Source organism: Lissotriton vulgaris, chromosome 1_1 (genome assembly GCF_964263255.1).
Source record: "Lissotriton vulgaris chromosome 1_1, aLisVul1.2, whole genome shotgun sequence".
Classification (NCBI taxonomy): domain Eukaryota; kingdom Metazoa; phylum Chordata; class Amphibia; order Caudata; family Salamandridae; genus Lissotriton; species Lissotriton vulgaris.
The window spans coordinates 1,052,031,473-1,052,053,959 of NC_141685.1; the positions used below are offsets into that span (position 1 = coordinate 1,052,031,473).

At 44.2% G+C, this 22,487-nt stretch overlaps 1 protein-coding gene across 1 annotated transcript in view; it reads right to left on the reverse strand.

Annotated features, from left to right (window-relative positions):
- Positions 1-22,487, reverse strand: part of LOC147748522 (cytochrome P450 2D15-like) — a 369,523-nt gene that overhangs the window by 127,806 nt on the left and 219,230 nt on the right. Inside the window, exon 6 of the mRNA XM_086962816.1 lies at positions 4,114-4,255. Within this exon, the coding sequence (XP_086818942.1) occupies positions 4,114-4,255 (142 nt within the window). The remainder of the gene's footprint in view (positions 1-4,113; positions 4,256-22,487) is intronic.

The window sequence follows — 22,487 nt, forward strand, 5'->3', positions numbered from 1 at the left end:
AGAATCCCGGTCACCTCCACGCAGTCCCCCTCCCCATTTGTATTATGCCGGCCCTGGGGGATAGGGTTTCCTGGGCTGATATTGGCCCAGTGGGAGGGGCTACCCAGTCCCCCTTCGCAGTGAAAAAAAACATGGCAACTCACAGGCAGCCCTGCTTCCTATCTCCACCATTTGGCAAACGTGCCTACTGGTGCGCTGCTGGTTAGGGAATGTAGACTCCTTCGCTGCTGAGGGTTCTTAGGGGTCAACAAAACCTCCAGCTACCCAAAGTAAGCTCCCACACAGTGGGATTGCTGAGAGGTAAATGCAAATTGTAAATATAAATTGATACTTGTATAGCGCACTACTCACCCGCAAGGGTCTCAAGGCGCTTGTACGAATACAGCTGTGGAACCCATCCTGGCTTTCCCTATGAGGCGTCCACTCCTGGGCACCCCCAAGGTGGAGGCCAGGCATCCTTAGCGTTGTGGGGGCCGTTGTGGAGATTAAGCAAGCTATTGCCCAGAGTTGCAGAGTGGGACTCCATGATTGGAATAGGCACAGAGGCGAGAATTATCAGGTCCATGGAATTTTTGAGCCCAAGACCCGCCGAAGCTGGGAATTGAACCCTGGTCCCGGGCTAGACCTCTGCATCAGGGTCTGCCACTCTAACCATTGAGCCATACTTCTCCACTGGTGGTCGGACACCACGTCCTCTTTCTCCACTACTCTACAAATGTGCCTCTTGGTGCACTGCTGGTGGGGGAGATAAGGTCCTTTTCGCCTCCTGAGGGGCTCAGGACTAAAGTGGACTTCTTCCCCTAAGCAGCAGTTCATGAGGAGGTGCATTTGCAGAGCGGTAGATAAAGTGGGCATGGCATCTGAGGACATCACGCCAATTCAGCTGTGTGGGTCTTACTGGAAGTAACAAGAGGGCTAGTTGCTCTCCAAGGACACTCAAGACCAAAGGTTACTTCATCCCCCAACTAGTAGTGCCCCAAAAGGCACGTTTGCAGAGTGGTGGTGAAAGGGGGCCAGGTCTCAGCAATCCTCCTGCATGGGACTTACTGGAGGTAAGAGGAGGGGTAGTTGATCCCCAAGGACATCCTTGGGCGGCCAACTACCCCTCCTGCTATCTCCAGTAGGCCCCATACAGCAGAATTGCTAAGAGGTCTTCGGAGGCCATACCCCATTTCTCCACCACTCTGCAAACGTGAGTTGTGGTACACTACTGGTTGGGAGTGAAGTCCACTTTACTCCTCAGAGACCTTGGGGGCCAAGAAGCCTCCTGGTAAAGCCTGTAAGTCCTACACAGTGGGATTCCTGAGAGATGGTTGGAGTACCAGCTCCCTTTCTCCACCACTCTGCAATCGCAACTACTAGTTAAAAAAACGGGTGGGCCACCCCCCGGGGCTAATGTAATGGGGGCTTTGTGGACTCCCGCCCCAGGGCCTGCCACCTCCCCGGGTCTTAAGTCAAAAATAATGTTGGAGGGTGCAGCCCACCACAGCCTCTGGAACCGCCACCTCCCCTGGGATTTAATCAAAAATAATGCAGGGGCTGGGCAGCCCTCCATAGCTCCAGGAACGCCACCTCCGAGGGGCAAAACCAGAAATAATGCAGGGAGCACATGGTCCTCCCGTAGCCCGGGGACCACCACCTCCCAAGGCTTCAAATTGTAATTAATGTGGGGGGTACGTGGCTCCCCACAGCCCAGGGGAACACAGAAGCAGAGCAGAATTGCTTTTGGACAGAGGGAGATGCATGTTAGCAGCTCCCTCTATCGAAAAGCAATACCAGCTCCCGGAGGATGCAGGGAGCTGGCTGGGATCATGGGGGCTTTGAGGCTCCACTGTAGAACCCAACATAAAAAACTGAGTGCCCTGGGTGGGACCAGGGCATCCAGTGTTGTGGCCAGGCTCTGGGGTATGGGGTTCCCGGGGCCAAAATCAGCCCAGGAAGGGGTGGCCATGCATCTCCCCTTCCTTTATTTATAAAAATTTAATTGGGGCTGAAAAGGGGTGAAGTAGTGTGGCTCACTGGTTAGAGGCGGCAGACCCGAGAGCAGAGGACGGCCCAGGACCAGGGTTCGATTCCCGGCGCCAGGGTTCGATTCCCGGCGCGGCAGGTTTCTGGACCAGGGTCAGCGGACTCGATAATTCTCTCGCCTCGGTGCCCACTCTAATCAGCGATCACACTCGGCAACTCTGGGCATTAGCTTGCCTCATCTTCACTAACGGCCCCACCAGACCGCCGGGGATGCCTGGTCTCACCCTGGAGATACCCATTAAGGGACCATCTCTCAGGGAAGCCAGGAAGGGTTTCGCAGCGGTCGAAGCGCCTTGGGACCCTATGAGTAAGTAGTGCGCTATATAAATGCCTATACATACATACATACTATACATACAAGGGGCAAGGAGAGTGTCCGCTTGACGCTCTTCCTTTACATTTTATTAAAAGAAAAGGCAGGGCCCCAGGGGATGGGGTCCCCGGGGCTGGAGTCAGCCTAGGGTGGGGAGCGCTCAGCCCCCACTCCCTGTAAATTATGTACAAAAATATAAGCCCTGTACTTAGGGGACGGGATCCCCTGGGCCAAAATTGGCATGAGGAGAGGGCCCTGCAACCCCCTCACCATTAAAACAGGCCTAGCCCCAAGGATGGGGTTCCCGTGGTTAGGAATGGCTCAGGGAACAGGGGCTATGCAGTCCCTCCCTTGAAAAAAAACCTGGCAAGTCGCTGGAGGCCATGCCCCCTTCACCATCCCTCTGTAAACATGCCTTGTGGCTCAGTGATGGTCTGGGGATGAAGTCCCCTTGGATGCTGAGGGTCCTTGGGGTCCAGGATCCCCTCCGGTTATCTCCAGTGAGTCCCACACAGACGTATTGCTAAGAGGTCTTCGGAGACCACGCCCATTTTCTCCACCACTCTGCAAACTCAGCACTTGCTGTACTACTCGTTGGGGGATGAGGTCCTCTTTACTCCTGTGGGACCTTTTGGGCCAAGAAGACCTCTCGGTACCTCCTGTAAGTCCTATACAGCAGTATTCATGAGAGCTGGATGGATTTCCCGTCCCCTTTCTCCACCACTCTGCAAACGTGAATTCTACTTTAAAAACCATAGAAATTCACTGAAAAAAACTAAAGTTATAAGGATGTTATAGTTAGAAATTTGCATTCATAGCAAGTTCTAGTTAGGCTGAGATTTCACTTGTACAAAACCAGTGAAATTCAGCAGTTATAGTTAGCTGAGCTAACTATAACTCACACACCCAACAATGCACTGCTTTTAACCTCACATATTACATCAATCATGACATGGTCAGTGATATTACTGATGCCAGCACTAATGATATTAAGGATTTCAGACTCTAGTCTTTTTTTGGACGCAATTGTGTTCAACAATATTTTTGACACAACATTTTTATAGTTTATGTACAAAGTTTGTTAACTCCATATTTTTTAGAGGATACTTTCAACATGATATTCTTGTCATTCAATAGTGTTGTTATCAATATTCTGCGATACAACCAGAGCTAAGTCTTGATAAATGTGATTAACAGTGTCATGAAAGGGGAAACATTCTAGTTGCTGGATAGATTTGTTAAATGTATGAGAGATTTTAGTTAGTATGAGTCAATAATTACTGATAAAACCAGTGGTATTGCAACTTCAAGGTTTCGAGGAATATAAACCTAGTGTGAAACCCTTTTGTGACTGTATAGAATGTTAGTATTGGTTGCTGGGGTCAAGGCTTCATTCATTCATTGGAACAGAGTGAAGATATTAAAATAAACAGATGTCTTACATGTTTTACATGAATTTGAAGGTCTTGTAATAGTTTAATTAAATATGTGAAAATACTGTATATGAAATTAAGTGATTGGGCAAACAGTGTAAATTCCCATTGTGAGGTAATGGGGTTTCATAGCCTGTAGCCTTAGTTGAATATAGGAAGTCAATTTACAGAGTTGGCTGATCTCAAGTCGATGTAAGGGGGATCTTTGGTAACTACTTTTTGATATAAGCCTTTTTATCAAATTGTTATTTTGCAAGAGGAGAGATGAGTTCTTGATATGCACTAAGAAAATTGAATCCTTCCAAACCATCAGTATTAAAAACAAAAATTGACACTTACTTTGAATGCCTGGGTAAAGCATCATGTACAGCAGCCCAAAGCGTAGAGTTGTAGCAGTGGTCGCTGTGCCTGCTGTGAACAAGTCAGCCACCGTCAAGAGGAGATTGAGTTCACAGAAGGAGCTATTAGGGTTACCTTTCTCCTAAAAGGGAGTTAACAAAGACAGAGCTTCACCAAAATGTAGTATTGTTATAAATATTGATTCAATAAAGATGATAGAGAGAATCAGTAACAGTGAGCACAATATTACAAATGATGTCCTAATGTTAGCTAAGCCAGTAATTATGACTACTATTGAACATTTTTGCACAACACAGGTCCGGGTAAAATGCAAACAGTGGTGTGTGCCCTGCCCACTCCACATACTTCATATATTCTCAAGATAATCCAAAGACCTTGTAGGGACAAGATTTCTTTGTTTGCCCCTTGGCGGACACACAGCAAACACAGGCAATTTTACACACTTGGCTTGTAGCTTAAGACAACCAGACAACTGCTCTAGTCTGCCTTTGAGCAAACATCGATACTCACTACAAAGCCAGATTAGTCTCTGCTACCAGAGCCACTGGTACCTTGTGAAAGAAGGTAGGCTGTACATTCCGCTACCCGAATTACCCATCCTAAATGTTATTTACTGCATTATGTTGTTTTCAGGAATTTATATCTAGGAAAGATAAGACCATATTTCTCCTTCTATCCACACCCTTTATTCTCAGTTTCACCTCTTAAGTATACATCCTATGGTCCAATGGAGGGTGTTGCAAGTAGCCAACATTACACAAAGTACCTTCTGAAAAACTAAGGAACCCACTAAAGCAAATATGAGAGGGTAATAGGAGGCACTTCCATTTAGAAATATATGGTACTGTAGGTTCCTTTATCCAGATGAGGTGTATGGAAGTAGATAGATGATGGGGTTTTGATTATACAGAAAGAGGTCTATTACTCCAATGCATTTTTGTGACTATCTACATTTAGAGAACAGTAGCACTGCGTGACAGACTGTTTCAAATGCAAGAGAGGGGTGCAGCAGGAATAAAGTGTGTGCTCCATTTGAATTTGAACGGGTTCTGTGCTCATCCATAACAGAGATTTTGGTTCTCTCCAAGGGCTAAAGCTAGTCTGAGCATCTTGAAGGGTATTGCTATTTTCAGTCAATTCCAACCTTAATATATCTTGTTTGCTTTGAAAATTAGGTCTCTGGAGGCTGTCTCATGCAGCTCCTAGGGTAACCAACTGGCATGGGTGCAACTTCAGGATGGTAAGTGTAAAAATTCAGGACAAAGGGGCAAAATTACGGACAGAAGGTCAAAATTCAGGACAAAACTTCAGGACAAAAGGTACGTTTCACAGACACATCAGAGGAAGTTGCGCTATAGTATAAAAGTAAGTAAATAGACAACCACTTAAGCACAAGTCAAAAGAAGGTTATATTAGGTTGATACAATCGTGCACTTCATGTTTTTTCGGTATGCGCGCAGCTTTGAGCAACTGTACAGGTCTTTTTGTGGTATTTCATATGATAATCTATTTATATGGTTACTGCACTAGTTTGTCCAGTCTGCTATTTGGTTTACAACTCATGGTCCTGAGCAGGCATGTTTGGTGAGAGAAGTGGTCAGTAAGATCTGCTTGGATAGACTTTGTTACTAGCATCTCATGTCTGAGTGCCTTTGTGAGATGTAAAGCGGCACGCATAGTTGATCTAAAGGCAGCATTCCTGTGATCAACCCACTATAGGGAATGCATTATGCGTGTTTTAGCAAGTGGAGCTTAAAATATGGAATCTGACTTTGCTTATGGGGGCTTTGCAGAGAGTTGCACTAGCTGACGGTAGTCACAAAGGTGCTTTTCCCTGAAGCTTTTTTTTTTAATGTTTTTATTCACCACCTCATATTTTTAATACATATATTCCCCCCCCTCCACCCCACCTCCACCCCCCATGTGACGGACAGGTAGACATACTGAACATTAACATCATGAGCTTTACATTATGTTTGTCATACTTATATATTCATTATAGAGAATTTACAGAATATATTCCAGGCATCACGGAAAACAAACTAAAACAATAACATAAATACATTACAGCATTGATAATAAATTAGTTTTGTAAATCCCGCCAGTGTGTAAGAGGAGTCCAGATTTTCATACCCTTTTTGCGTCGCTGTCTGCCTTTCCGCTTATATATAGCTATCTCAATATTATGCACTACTAAAAGCCTGGCTAGCCACTGTTGGAAAGAGGGTGGTAGCGGGTCAAGCCAAGCCGAGGCTAGGCATATCTGCAAAACAGCCATGGCAACGAATATAAAATCATGGCCACTCTCAAGGTTATCTGGATCTTCCGCCCCAAGTACCATTGCCTCATGTGACACTCTGTGAAGAACAGAAGTTAAAAACCTCTCTATATCTTGTACCAAAGGTGTTAACACCGGACAAGAGGCAAAGGTATGAATGGAATTTGCTTTAAATAGGTTGCATCAAGTCCCCTTACCGGTTCCCCATTTTGCGATCTTATCGGGTGTATAGTAGAAAAAAAAACAGGTTTTGTAAAATTGTGCCTGGAGTTTGGTAGAAATAAGAATAGTTTGGGCTAGCTTATAGGAATATAAAAATCCTTCCTTTGAGATCTCAATTTTACTTTGCCACTTCATTGCCGTTTTATCTAAATCATCCGGGAACATGTCCAACAATGACACATAAACCCTGCCTATTGAGTGTTTCTTAGAGTGTATAATTGTCTCTACTACAGTAGATTCTTCCCCGAGTGTCCTTGCCCCAGGTTTATGAGTTAAAAAGTCCCTGATTTGGAGATATTTAAAAAAAATCCCGCCAATCTAAGCCAAATTCTTCCATCAGAGCATCAAAAGATTTAATCCCCTGAGTAGTATAAAAATCCCCTAATTGTGTTATTCCTAAATTATACCATTTGTTTACACAGTTATCCTTAAAGATTATTGGTGGAAGAATTGGATTCTTCAATACCGGAGTATAATGTGAGATTTGTCCTATTCCTAATATTTTCTTTACGACTTTCCATACCTTAAAACAGCTATAGAGAGTCTTAAATTTGACCTTTTTATGGTAGTTGTCGGGTATATGCCTCCATAGACAGCCATAGCTGGAATTCCCCACAAATAGCTGAAAGATTGAAGCGGTATGTTCCTCTGTGTTTTTTCCCTCTTGCAATAATTCCTTATTGTAGAGTAATACACATGACCAATAATATCTCCTTAAGTTGGGAAGAGCTAGCCCCCCTCTGTCCTTAGGAAGGGTAAGATATTTATATGCCCGGTTGTGCATATGACCATATAATTCTAGAAAAGGTACGTTCCATTACTGCAAACCACTAATTAGAAAATTCTAGGCAAACTGCCCTAAATAAGTATAGTATTTTGGGAAAATACAGCATTTTGATTGCATTTGCTCTCCCGATAATGGACAGGTGGAGATTGTCTAACCATCGTAAATCCTTTTGTATTGTGTTCAGCATTGGCTTAACATTTATGTCCACAACTTCCTCCAGCTTTGAGGAGATTTTGACACCCAAGTATGTCGCTCCCTTCACCACACAAGTAGTGTTGGTGTTCTCGCCGCGAAGAGCCTCGCATCTCTCTGACCTCCCTGATCCCGGCCGCCCTGCGCACCCCCGCCCGATCCCAGAGCTCACCTCGCGATTCAGGCGAAGCACAGAGAGATCGTTCGGAGCAACATTTCTTCACAGGCTGACACAGAGGGCAAGCGCCAGCTGTAAGATAGCGCTTCTACTTCTCAGCGCTGGGAGAGTCGACATGACGGGTAAGGGGGGGCGCGGAGGGAAGATTAAAGCAGATCCCAGTTCTTTCTCCCAGGGAGGCACTATTACAAACTCATCTCAGGGAAGCTCTTCTACCAACCTGCCACGAGGGAAGAAAACTGAGCCCCTCGGTGCAAAGCCAAAAATGGGAGAGAAAGGAGGAAAAAAAGAGGAAACTAAGGGCATTGACGTAGATGTAGAAACATGAAGACGTAGAGCCCGAAGCTAATAAAACTATTTCTACTAAAAACACCAATACACGTCTTACCAAAAATCCTAACAGTATACAGCCATTAATAACCACAAGCGTTGCTGCGCCTAATCAAGTAATGAATGAAGGAAGTGGAAATGGCCCCTGGTCAGAGGAAAACTGCAAGGAAGAGCCTGCAGCGAAGACTCTGAGTAGGGGAAACAAAAAGGCCAGTGAAAGTTTGGTATCTTCCCCACTTTTATCACCATCACTAAAGGACACTAACACTGTGACCCCCCTCACTAATGACTCAGTGGCCAGGGGTATCATCCTCATAAATCAGCAGGCAAGAGGGCCGATTGAGGGAGAGGGGGTGAGCCCAAAACCCTCTAACAGCCTGAGCAACATCCAGAACGGAAGCCTAATCCCTGTGCCTGTGTCTGTACCTCCTGGTCCCTGCAATCTAGATCATCTGAATTATATCTGTGAGCCAAAGACACCTGAAACACTGGATAAATTCTACTCTTTGACTGAGGACTCGGAACTCTCAGATATCAGTGTCTCGGCCTCCAGTGGGGGCGAGGAGGGAGGCAAATGGTATAGTAGTTCCAATACCGATCCCTCAAAAACAGGCGGTCTAATAAGAAAGGCAGGAGAAGGAGTCATAGGAGGCGGCGTAAGTCCAAGGGAAGCAACTCCTCCAACAGCGATGAAAACACTGACCTAAAATGGGACTACGAGGAAACAACGCTTACGGTTCTTCCCAACTCGGAGTCACCTCATTCTAAACTGGGGAATTCTGCTAGCAGTGGAAATCCCCAGCAGAAGCCCATCCAAGAACCTGCTCTGGCGGATATCTTACACACCATGAAGAGCTTCCAAGCTGAGGTTAAAAGCGATAGTCGAAGATCCCGCCTAGCTGCTAAAAAGCTACATGGGGCTGTCTGGAAAGTGGGAAAGACTTGTGCTGAAATTGGGGATCGCATGGCTTCTGTTGAGGTGAGGGCAGATCAACTTGAGGAAGATGTCAGCAAGCTCAAAAGATCCAGCGAGGAACATGAAGGTACTGTTAAGGACTTACTGTGGAAACTGGAAGAGCCAGAAAACCGGCAGAGACGGAACAATCCTAGATTTCTGGGGGTCCCGAGGGAATTGAGAAGCACTATCCGAGGAAGTTCATGATCTCCCTTCTTAATGAAACTTTTCCTGAATTGAAGGACTGGGACTGGGACAGAGAGGTACAAAGGGCCCATCAATTCCCTCTTATCCTTAACAAACGAGCACAGGCCTCACTACAACATCCTCTGGCTATGCTGGTAGTCTTTGGCAATTTCCTGCTTCGAGAAGCCTTGTTCGACCTAGCAAGACCAAACAGTAAAAAATCTTTTGAAGGGTTCACTTTTTTCACTCGTCCAGATTTCGCTCACGCCACGGTCGAGCGAAGGTGGAAATTAAGACAGCTCTTTGATTCCTTGCAGAAACTGGGGGCTACGGTGTACCTGCAGAATCCAGCTAGGCTGAAGGTTATCTTTAAGGGGACTACCCGAAGTTTTATCTCTGAGATACAGGCTAGGGCTTATCTTGAGGAAATCGCAGCGCATAAAAATGGATAATACTAGTGTGTCGCTAATGTGGGACTATGGTAAATGATGGGGATACATGAACTCTCACGATCTCTTTTTTTCCATGTTCTACTCTTAATCGACTCTATTTTTTCACCCTGCGAGATATACCATTAAGGCTTTTAAATTATTTTGAAGTTAGAAATGGTAAATATGACTATAAGGTTACAAGTAACTAGACGCACTATTACGTTTAGCCTAATTTTTTTTGTTTTTTTGTTTTTTGGGTGCATGAACTCTTATAGTCTTAAGGTTTTTTTCCTCTTCAGGAAAATGGATAATGCAGTGTGATGTAAATATGAGACATGAAGTGGATATATGAACTTTCATGGTTTTTCTTTCTTCCTATGCTCTACTTTTAACTCACTCTATTTTTTTTCACCCTATGACATATACTATTAAGGGTCTCAAGGGATTTGAAGTTAGAAATGGTAAATATGATTATAGGGCTATATGTAACTAGATGCATTATTATGTATAGCCAATTATGTTTTCTATGAAATTTTTTACACATGTGGGGAGGGCTCAGGGGGTGCAGGGGGGTACTTTTGGGCGGACGCTACACCCCTGGTGATGCAGCCAGGTAACCTCCAATGTAGGTGGGCGGTCGTCGTGGGTGGGGGTGGAAATGGGGCGGACGGACAGGTTAGCAAAATCTATGTCAAAAAGGAATAGGGAAATACATATATGGATCACAGGAAACTTGAAGGTCTGGGATAAAAATTATGGCACTTTTCTATTAGTAGCATGGCTGGGATAAAAATACTATCTCTGAAAATGTGTGGTCTGAACGATCTTAAGAAGAGGCAAACAGTTGCAATTGGCTTACAAAACTGAGGAGCTAATGTTGTATGTATGCAGGAGACGCATATTGAAGGGTCTCAGAGCCAGCTGTTAAATACACTAGGGTACAAACTGGTGTGTGCTACTTCACAAGGGGCTAAAATTCGGGGGGGGGGGGGGTTCTATTCTGGCTAAAGGGAGTGGCTTGGTGTTTAGCAATTCTAAAACTGATAAGTTTGGCATTTGGGCTATCACCGAATGCAGCTACCAAACAGGGCAAAAAATGACAATTTGTGCTATTTATGGGAGCAATACAGATGACCCTGGGGTCTTTGATAAGGTGTCTAACGAACTGTCACACTGGCCTCTTCCTGTGATGGTCTGTGGGGACTTCAATATAAATCTCCCGACCAACTGGTCCTTGAAGGATGACTGGGTCTATAAAGGACGTAAACCCAAAGTATTTCGCTCTCTCAAGGATCTGTGTCTTGTACAAGGACTTGTGGATAGCTGGCAGACTTCCAACACCAACACCAGTGACCTTGGCTACACCTTTTATTCAAATCCACACCGCACGCATGCCAGAATTGATTATATTTTACTCTCAAATTCACTAATTAAGAATTGCCAAACTGTTAAATTGCCCCGGGTACTATCTGACCACAATCCCCTTTTTTGTACGTTGACTATTAGACCAGCTAAATCAGAGCCTACTCTCTGGACATTCGAAAAAGCATTACTGAATGACCCTCAGTATTGTCTCCACATGAAAGATTGGATTCCCAAGTTCCTAGCTGAAAACATTGATAGCACGTCAATAGAGATTGTTTGGGACACTTTGAAAGCTGGGGTCCGGGGCAAGACTATGTCATATTCACTTAGGTCAAACAGGCGGGAGAAAGAGGAGATACGGAGGTTGCAGGATGAGATTATGTTAGCAGAAGTAGGACTCGTTAGCGCCACTGCCAATGGGGACACAACTGGGGATATCTCAAGCACCTTAGCCCAAGTAGCAGTTGCCAAGGCAGCGATCACTAATATGTTTACAGATAAGGCAATCCGGAAATCCACGGCACGAAAAGAACTAATTTATGAAGTTAATAAGCAAGAGGGCCATCAATTGGCGGTGCGAATGCGACAACAGGTCAATGCTAATTTAATTAGGGAGATTATAGACCCAGTGGCAGGGCAGTTAAAAGATCCAGAACTGATTAGGCAAGCCTTTTGGAGGTTTTATAAAGAACTATATACGGAGAATGGCAGTGGGGACACGACCGAAATTGAAAAGTACCTAGAGAATTGTGAAGGTGGAAGTCTCGAGGTAAATGCGCAGCAGGCACTACAGGAAGCTCCTAACATGGAAGAGGTATTGACCGCTGTCAAGAGCCTCCCTAAAGGTAAGGCAACAGGTCTTGATAGTATCCCTTTGGAGTTCTATGGCACATTTATAGACGAAATAAAGCATATCTTAAAGGATTTGATTATCCATATTTTCTCCGGGGGGGAACCGCCCAATTCCTGGTCCAGGGCCAAAATCGTGATTTTCGCTAAAAAGGGAAAACCCCCAGAGCATCTAGGGTCATATCGCCCCATAGCCCTTATAAACGCTGATTCCAAAATATACTCCAAAATCTTGGCAAACCGAATAGCACCTACAATACACAAAGTAATTGCCAAAAGCCAGCATGGTTTTGTTCCTCGAAGGTCAACGATAAATCATATCCAGAGGGTTATCACGCTTTTTGACGGAACAGAAACTACAGGAGACCCTATGGCCCTGATCCTTTTGGATGCAGAGAAGGCTTTTGATAGGGTCTCCTGGCAGTTTCTCTGGAAAGCAATGGCGATGATGGGATTTCGAACCAAGTTTATTCAGGTGACACAAAAAATGTATATTAATCCTAGGGCTGTTGTATCCGTTAATGGAAGCCTAACTAAGGAAATCGCTATCTCCAGGGGAATTCGCCTGGGGTGCTGTGACCGGCGGGGTGGGGAAAGGCAGGAGACAAGTCTTTGTGATGTTCAAACCAGGCTTTATTGAGCTAAACAAACGGTCTGTGCAAGTTTTCCTGGAGTGGGTTCTTCTCGGAGACCTGCTTCGTTCCCGCCGACACTTTCGTAGCACGCCTTCCTCTCGTCATCGGGTCGGGCTCCTCCTCCTCCTCCTCTCCTCGGGCTCCGTGGTGACCCAGGCTCCGCCGAAGGGGGAGACACAAGAGAGGGAATATCAGGTACAGGCGTGAAAAACAGACAGACTCAGGGAAAGGGGGTGAGGATAACCTTAGTGCTCGGGGAAGCAGCAATGCAGTGCAGGACCTGTGCAAGGGGATTAAACTAGGGCCTACGGGGCACCTCTACCCTTGTACCGAACCTAACCCGCTATGCGGTCACGCACCTCGGTTAGCCACGCCCCTCCAGGGGAGCGGCTGGGCGATGAGTGTGTCCGTTGGTCTCCTGGCTCTGTTGACCACGCTGCTCTCCTCAGGATTCCTGTCCCGCGGCGTCCTGGAGTCTTCTCTGCTGCCGGGGAGTCCTCCTTCCGATACTCCGTTCCGGTTCTCGCCTCCTCCTCAGATGTTGCTCTCGCCTCCTCCAAAGCTCCTCCTGTCTCCTCCACGAATACCGCTCTCGTCTTCCTCTCTGCTTCTCCTTCCGCCTCCTCGTCCACGCTCTTGCTCCACGCCTCTCCTCTCCACTCACTGACCGCTCCTCCGGTGTAAAGACACACCTGGTCCTGCTGGCGGTCGTCTCTTAAGGCGTGTCCTGACTCCTCCTCCGCTATACTCCCACCTGGCCACTTAAAGGGCCCGAGGCCCATCTCTTCGTCGTCGCAGCTATACCTCTCCTCATGCCTGTTCCAGGTAGGGGCCGCAGATACCTAAGGAAACAAGAGGGAGGGGTCACAGGTTACGGGCTCACTCTGGGACACCGGGGGCGGGGGCCACCCGTCTAGGTTACAGGTGCCCATGCTCGCCATTGCTCTTTGCAATATATATAGATTCTTTTATTCGCTATTTGGAGAAAAATAACAACATAACACCCATTATATCACAGGGGTATGCTACAAAAACATTAGCATACGCTGATGATATTGCTATAGTTACCGCAGACCCCACAGTAGCAATGCTGACCATCGAGGCCGAGGCCAGGAAATTCGGGCTGGTTTCCGGTTACGCGCTAAATCAAGGGAAGACACAAATCGTTTTAAATCGAAAAATTGTGATGGATGATCCCTGAAGCTTTCTTAAAGAAGGCACTGTTGATACACTATTACATACTTTATTTTTGATGCCTTGTCTATTGCTACAAATACAATATACATCTCAAGCACAGCTCACGGCACTATGAGGCTCTCCCTAAAACCTTACACCTAAAGCAAAACAAGCAAACATTTACAATTACTAGTGTACCATTCAAGAAGCAGTTGGGTGTCACTTAACATGTCATATGCATGATGTTTAGATCACACACTGCACACATCACATACAGAATAGTAACACATAGCCAAGGGAGTAGCCAGGAAATGTAAATGCCTCCCATCTTTAAACTAAAGCTCTTATGGCACCAAGAAAGCAAAGTAAGCCATTACATCAATCAATCAATCAATCAGTCAATCAATCACGTCATTTGTATAGCGCACTACTCACCCGGGAGGGTCTCAAGGTGCTGGGGGAGGGGAAAGTTACTGCTCGAACAGCCAGGTCTTGAGCTGCTTCCTGAAGGCGAGATGGTCTTGGGTTCGCCGAAGGTGGGTGGGGAGGGAGTTCCACGTCTTGGCTGCCAGGTAGGAGAAGGATCTTCCTCCGGCGGTGGCTCTGCGGATGCATGGTACGGTGGCGAGTGCGTCCCATCCCATCCCCAGAAGAGCTCTCTTGTCCAAGGATCTAGCCATTCATCTTTCTATCAAACCCCTGATATCTACCATTTCAAATGTATATACTGTCATCTATTGATTTTTTCATCCATCATTGTATTTCACCATTCATTCTGTCCTTCCATCTGTGTGCCCATCCTTATCCAAACATTTTCCACCATTTGCAAACCTGTCCATCATCTATCCTTCCATTCATCATTTCACTCATTCATTCCTCCATCCATCCAGTCACTCATCCATCCAGCCATTTACACTTTCATTCAAACCATCCTTTCACTCATTCACCCACTCTTCCACCCATCCATCCATTCACTCCTCCAGTCAACTGCTTACCCTTTTACCCATCCAGCCATCCTTGTACTTATTCATCCATTCACCCAGTCACTCATCCATCTAGTCATTCAACATTTCACTCATCCATTCATCCATCCTTTCTTCCAGCTCTCCACACTCCCTTTCACCAATTTATGCATTATTTCACTCATGCATCTTTACATTCTCATCCATGCACCCATTCACCCATCCATTCTGCCAATCATTCATCCATGCTTTCACTCATCCATCCATCTATTCATCCTCCCTTTCTCTCTCAATTCCCCTTTCATTTTTAGCCACCCATTCTTCCATCCACCCTTCACCCACCCACCCACTCATCCATTTACTCATCCACACATGCATCCATCCATTGACCATATCATTCATCCATACCTTCACTCATCCATCTGTCCTTTCTCTCATCCATCCACCCTTTCACCCATCTATCCATCCTTTTGTCCATCTGCCCTCCTGTTCACTCATTCGTCCATCCTTCCATCCACCCTTTCACTCATCCATCCATCTATTCATCCACCCCTTTCAGTTATCAATTCATTAATCCATCCATCATTTCTCTCATCCATCCACCCATTCACTCGCCCATCATTCAACCTTTAACCCCTTCCCTGCTGCCGTCGGCCGTTGGCCGTCGCGAAACCTACCTCGCTGGTGCTGCGAATGTCCAACGGCCGATGCGGCCCCGCCCACTTATTAAAACCCCCGCACTGCCACGAAATAACGGCTGCGGTTAAGGTGTTAACTCACCCATCAACCCTTTCACTGATCCATCCACCCTTTTACCCATCCATCTACTCTTTCACCCATACATCCATCTATTTACCCTCATCCATCCTTCCTTCCACTCACTCATCCATCCATCCTTTCTCTCGTTATTCATCCATAAACCTTTCACTCATCCATTCGCACTTTCACTAATCCATCCAGGCATTCACCTATTTGTTCACTTACTCACTTACCCACCTTTTCACATTAATTATGAGCTGAGCCTTTGTCTTCTGAGTTGCAGACAGAAGAGGCCCATCAAGAATTTCACCCTTGCTGTAGTTCCTAAAGCAAGGGGTGGTGTGGGGTTGGGTGGGGTTGGGTGGCGGTGGGTTCACTGTGCCCCTGCACATAGGCAATCTGAAAACTTGGAAGTCATGACTCGTGCATGATGCACAATGCCAGGACGTGGGATAACTGTGAGATGGTGTTGTTTCCAGGGCTTTAAGTGGGATGAAAAAACTGGGGGTCTCGCCAAGAGGCGTGTCTGATGTAATTAAGGGTGTGGCTTAAAACACCTAAGCTAAAAACATGTGCTAAGCATAATGTGCCGCCCGACTTGTATTTTGCTGTTTCCATCATTGCATCCAGTAAAATTAGACTTACAACAACCTACGACTATTGGCTTTGTCAATGGATGTTAGTTGCATAAAATAGATAAAAAAGCAGCAACTATGGCTTCGTTGTACATAATATTAAAAATGCTTCAGCTCTGAAATGATGAGACTTTGTAAGAACTATAACCTCTTCTTTTGAACTTCTTTCGCCTGCTTCTTTTCATGAACTGGCACATAGCAGCATGGGCGTTTTTGTTCATTTGTTTTGCCAATTTCTTCCATGTAACCCTAACAGAATGCCCTGCCCTAGACCGAGGCAGGAGGAGGCCCACCACATGCTGAAACAGCCCAAACGGGCCTATTGTCATTCTGTATGTGGCAATCAGCCAGCATACAAAATGACAATGGTTGGGGTTGGGCTGCTCTTAAGCTCCCAGGCAGGTTTCAGAAAGATAGAGTGCGCATCCTAATCTCTTCTGATCCTATGTAGGCCCTTCATATCATTTACTGGATGCAATACTTTGAAGTTACTTGAAGCATTGTCGATGGCTTACACCTTTCTTCTTTATGAAATGTGTTTTTTAGCTATTTGGTTCGATCTGGTGTGAGTGTTGGGTGCAATTAGGGGGTGTAGTTACAAATATCGATGAGGACTTTGCCATGTTCAAATATTATTTGCTTCAGGTTCTTTCCAAGCTCCCGTGGCATGATGGTTGAGGCCGCTAGGGCAATTAAGATACATGTAACTAATCCCCCCTTCGACCTCCTTTTTCATTACTTTTGGTTGCTGGTGTGTGGAGGAATATAAAACCATCCATCAGCATGTCTTCTTTGGCCCAGGTCTCCTGAAAGCAGTGTATATCCAGTCAGTGTCCATTAGTTTTAGCCTCAGTCATTCTTTGTACCTGCTTAGTAAATTAATAAATGACTGTTGTGGTTGGTGGTGTGATACTTGATTCAAGGGTCTCTACCTATTGGTCCCTTTTGTGTGCTAGTAAATTCTAGTACTCTCTACTAGTGTTGTTTACTAGGGCTGTGGCTTCCTATTTCCAGTCACCATATGCAGCTATTTTTTGTCTCCTGGTGTTCTAGAGATTGCCCATTTCATTCTGCTATTTATGGCTTGAACTTTTACCTGTAGATTCAATGCCTCTTCTTTTGAAATGGATTTTGAAGGGGAGCTAAGTGGGGTCCTAAATATACGCTTGGTCTATATATTCACTTTTTTCTGACCCAGGGTATTTGGTATGAATCGTGCCACTTTAGGTGAGAGGGCCTTTATGATGTTTTTTTCCATTCTAATTGAGACTATGTTTTTATGGGACTTCTTTATAGTCAGTACAGTGTGCGTTTCATTGGCCTTTCCTGAAAAATGAGCGCGCAGATCATTCTTGCGTGTTTACGAGGGAGCCATTTCATGAGTCCATGCTGTCCAGTAGCACTGTAAGACCTCAAGATGTGTAGTTGGCAGGTGTATCGATTTTGGCTGTCCTGGTCTAATTTCTAATTTCTGTCTTACCAACAGGAGGGAAGGCCCTCAACTTTCATCCTTTCCATGTCTTATCGGGTCAGCTCATTCTATTAACTCAATTTCTTCAGCCACTTCAGTAAATCTACCTAATCCCAATTCGCCCCTCGAATCAGGGAATGGAAGAGCCATCGATCAGTTCCAAAGTTTCCTCACAAAATACTGTGGATATCAATCCTTCTTAGTCCTCACCTCAATCGGATATTGTCCTATTGAGGCTGAAGACCCTGCAAGAGATTCTGGGGACTTTGGTCATGATGAACTCTGACCAGTTGTTGCAAACTAACTACTTGAAGGAAGTCAAGTAACAACTTCACAAAGTAAGCATATGTCTGCCTTCAGTATCTAGGCAGCAGAGGAAATCGCAGCTGCTGTTCATTTTGAAAGTCAGGGAAAACGGGACTCAAATATTCAGTAACCTGCATTTCCACAAAATCCTAAGGGTGTAGAGATTGTGCCCAGTCTACCTCATTAAACTATTAATAGCTTCAGACAGCTTATGTTAATTAGAAATATATTTTTTAATATGGCTATAGGAAATCTGCCCTAAATTATAGGAGTCCCCACCTCACAGATGGAGAAAACATATGAAGAGTATGAAAGTGGAAAAGCTACACAGGTCTGCCAGAGGTTTCCCCTTAACCAGGAAAATTACCTCAAGGGAAGTTGTCCCTGGAGGAGGACAACCTCCTTTATCAACTAAACCTCGCCAAGGTACAAGCCCTCTAGGTAATAATACTGATTTGCCTAAAGCAAAAATAGCAAATCTGAGGGTGGATGAATGCAGTTTCATGTTGAAGGTCCAACCTAAATCCATAGGTTGGATTTTTAAAAAGGGTAAGCCTGGTACTGTGCGCGAGCCTAAACTGCTCTTTTGTCCTATGACACTGGCCTTCTGTTCTGCCCGATGACAGCCAGCCGTTGCTTAACACCATTGCTAATTGCCTATACTTATGCCCCTTGCTTGGGACGATGTGCGGGATTGCCGCTGTTATTTCTCTTTGTTCTTTCTATTAAACCAAAATAAAGATTTTTTTTTTTAAAAAGGGTAAGCCGAAATCTACCAGGTCTAAGATGAACCCCATTGCTCAGGGGGAGATACGTGGCTCCGACATTTAATAGCTGTCTAAGATTGAGATTGTTATCCCATATCACCTGGGCCAGTCTTTATTTTATATAGACCATAAGGGGAAGAAAGCAAAACAATAATTATGTCTGTTGAATAGATTGAAACTCCCCATAGCTTTAAGCAGATACCCTCACTCCAAGAAACACTATCTGCAGGCCTTGAACATGCAGGCTTCCTGATGGGCAAAGGGGGTCAAGAGCTAACAAGTGTGGACTGTATGTCCTCCCTAATAGCCAGTATTGTGTGCAGGGATAAGGCAGATCTTTTAGGTCTAGATCTGCGGATAGCAACTGAAGCAGAAGTGTCCATCGAAGATTTGCTAGTAAAGAGAGAAATGGTAAGGCCAGTGTTGAATTGCCTTAAAAGGCTTATCTTCTAGCCAGAGATATTATTATATCCCACTCAGCAACTAATGTAGGCTACCCTAGTTTCAACCAGGTGTCCGAAAATGTACCCCAGCACTTTAAAAATAGCGTAAGGATTGTTATTTCAAATGATATGTCTTCTAACTGTGCAGGTTGTGGCCAAGGATGGGTAACTTTGACTCGCTATGCCGCCTCATGAGCCATCAGGGTAAACATGATTCAGGGAAGTGAGGGAATGAAGCATAGATCATGGAGTTCTCCCGCAACCTCTCATTGGTAAATTGAAACATACGCTGCTTTACACTCCTAATAAAATTTGGTTATCTGGATGGATCATCAAATATGCTTTTGGAAGAAACATGGTTGCAGAACACTAACATTGAGGATTTTGTAACTATTACTAGACTGGGGTATGATCGAGGCAGAGGTACATCATCGGGCGGGCTAATGATGATTCTCATCTCCACTAAAATAGTAACCAAAACTATAGAATCGCTCAAAATACCTCTAGGTACACAGTTCAACATAGTGGAAGTTTGTCTAAAGAATAAAGAACAGAAAGAGTTTTTGTTACTGAATTTATATATTCACAAAGAGGTGTTTAATACTTGGAGAATATGGACTGCTGAACCTGAAAATATTATAAATAATGCTTTGTTGAAATATCTGAATGCATTATAATGGATTTAAAGTGACTTAAACACAAGGCTCTTCCCTCTACGTGCTGATATTGAACCACAGGAATTTTTTTTCAATACAATGTGCCTGTAGATATATTCCATGAGGGATCCCTCTGCAAAGAGGGATATCTTGCAGGGTCCATAATAAAGCCTATTTTGAAGAGAGATGATGCAAAGTGCCCTGCTAAATATATATAATTAGTCTGTTAGATATCTCAGAGAGATACGGGTGATTGTGGGCAAAGTTGAGCGTCAGGAGAGGCTCCTTGGATTTGCTTTCTGCAATTCGGGAGTTTGACTTGGTATGCAGCGTTTAGAACGCAAGCTTTACCACGGAATACCTTTACAACGCGGGCGTAACAACGAAAGTTGTTACCACGCATTGCACTGGGGGGCGCTCAAGGATAGTAAATGATTTAATTTACTATCCCAAAACCTTCCCTACTATCCACGGGGACTGGTGTTGGAATAGTAAATTAAATTAATCAATTTTGCGCCCCCCAGCGCAATGCGTGGTAACAACTTTCGTTGTTACGAACGCGTTGTAAAGGTACGCGTTGTCAATGTATGCGTTCTAACGTCATACATTCGTTTGACTGTTGTAACAGGGCTGAGGTGAAACTGGATAAATCAGGCAGACTATAAAAAAATAGATAGTAAAAAGGGGATGAGGCACGGCTTTGTCCTTGCCTCAACCTTTTCGGGCTTTATGTGGCAAATTTACTAGCTACATTAAGAGGAACAAAATCATTCCCCTCTAAAAATGGGTACCACTCACAAACTTTATTATATGCTGATGACTTGGTTGTTTTTGATTATACAGCCATGGGTCTTCAGAGAAAATTAGACATCTTAGGTCTTTATTGTATGGAAAATAGATTGATGATAGATTTGGAGAAAGTGAATATTCTGGTCTTGGAAATAAAAGTAGAAAACTTCAAATGGTACTTGGGTGCCAATCAGATTGAGATTGTGAGCCATTACAAATATTTGGGCCTCACGCTTTTAAGTAATCTGGGTTATACAAAGGCCATGATCTTGATTCAGACGGACTCGCTTGCAAAACACAATCTAATCTATGGTGGATTCTCCTAATGAAATTATAGTAGCAAAATTTCTCCTTTAGCCCTGTACTGGTTGGAGTTTTTTTGCTGGGAGCGTAGGTATTTCTGGGATGCCCTTGAATGGGCTGCCTTAAAAGAATATTGTGCTTACCAAAATCTTTAATGGTTCAAGGGATCAGGCATGAATTTAACGACCTGGTATTTTATGGCCAGGCTCTACTTCGTAAGGTTTTTTAACCAATTAGCTCTGAGTGATCAGTCTACTAAAATCTCAAGGTTGTGCTAGGAGGAGATCCTCGATAGTGAAAGAGAATGGGCCAGAACAGTTGTCAATAGTTTTAATGAATTTAAAATGTTGCATACTTATTCTGGGGAAAATATGAAAATGGAATCCCTTCCCCTCAAAACACTCATTGAAGGATTCAGCAGCCCATGTTTTCGCAAATCATTATGTTAACTTTCTGTCAGAGACACACAACCATTCTTACTTGCATCTTGAGGGCAAGAAGATCTTTTCCTATATATGTTCTGTCTGCCTGATCAGAATTATCTTTTAGAATTGCCCAAAATTTGGCTAGGGTGTAAGCCAGTCTATTCTCATCAACAGTGGTATAAAAGCTGGCAGATGTATAATGGGCTGTTCCGTGTGGCCTAAAGATGAAGTGTTCTATTTCATATTTTGAAAGATTGTTTACATTTTAAATGAGCACGAATCCCATTTTGAAAATTCTAATGTTTATATTTTCACAAATGTTTGTTAGGAGTAGATGCAAATATGTTTCTTTACAGACTAAACGGCCCCAATTATTTTAAACGTGTAAAGTTCAAGACGATACGAGACACAGTTAATATCTGGCGCTCTGTTCCTATTAAGAGTAAAATATCTTTATTTCATTATAAAACCCTTCTATGGTCTAATCCGGGTTTACCTGAAATTTTTCAGGATCCAGCAGGCTGCTCACTATCAAAATGTGGTATTAAAATGCTGGGAGACTTATACGACCACAGGGGATTTTTAGCATTTGAAAGACTGAAGGCCTATTATAATCTGTTAGAGGGGGCTAGGTTTAAATATTATCAGATCAGGGACTATTTTCTGAGGAAGCTATAACTTAGCTCTCTGACAGATTCTGAAGTGTGGAATTGTATTTACAGAGAAGCAGATAAAGCACTGATCAGTATTGGGTGCAAAATATTTTCTGGGTACAACATTAATGATATTCCTAAATTGGCAGAAAAATGGACCAGCAAATTGACAATGGAAGCAGCACCAGATTTGATTACTTCATCTTTAAATAGCCTTAATCTTGCCATTCAATCTTCAAATCTTAAATTGCAGTTATTTAAAACTATATGTCAATTGTATTACACACCGGACAGGATTCTCAAATGGGCAACAAATAATAACTTCAGTGATCGTACGAAATGTCCAAAATGCGATTTAAGGGGAGCTGATATTATTCATATGTTCTTCTCTTGTCCGAATCTTGATGAATTTCGGAATGGAGTAACCAAAGTTGTCTCTACTAAACTGGGTAGCCCTGTTATACTTTCTTTAAAAGACGTATTTGTGGGAGTGTCAAGGGAAAATAATGTGCTATGTGATTTGCTTAACGTATTAATTACTTGTGCTAGCCTGACTATTGCTAGAGTTTGGGTTCAACAAAATCCACCAATGGTTATGGA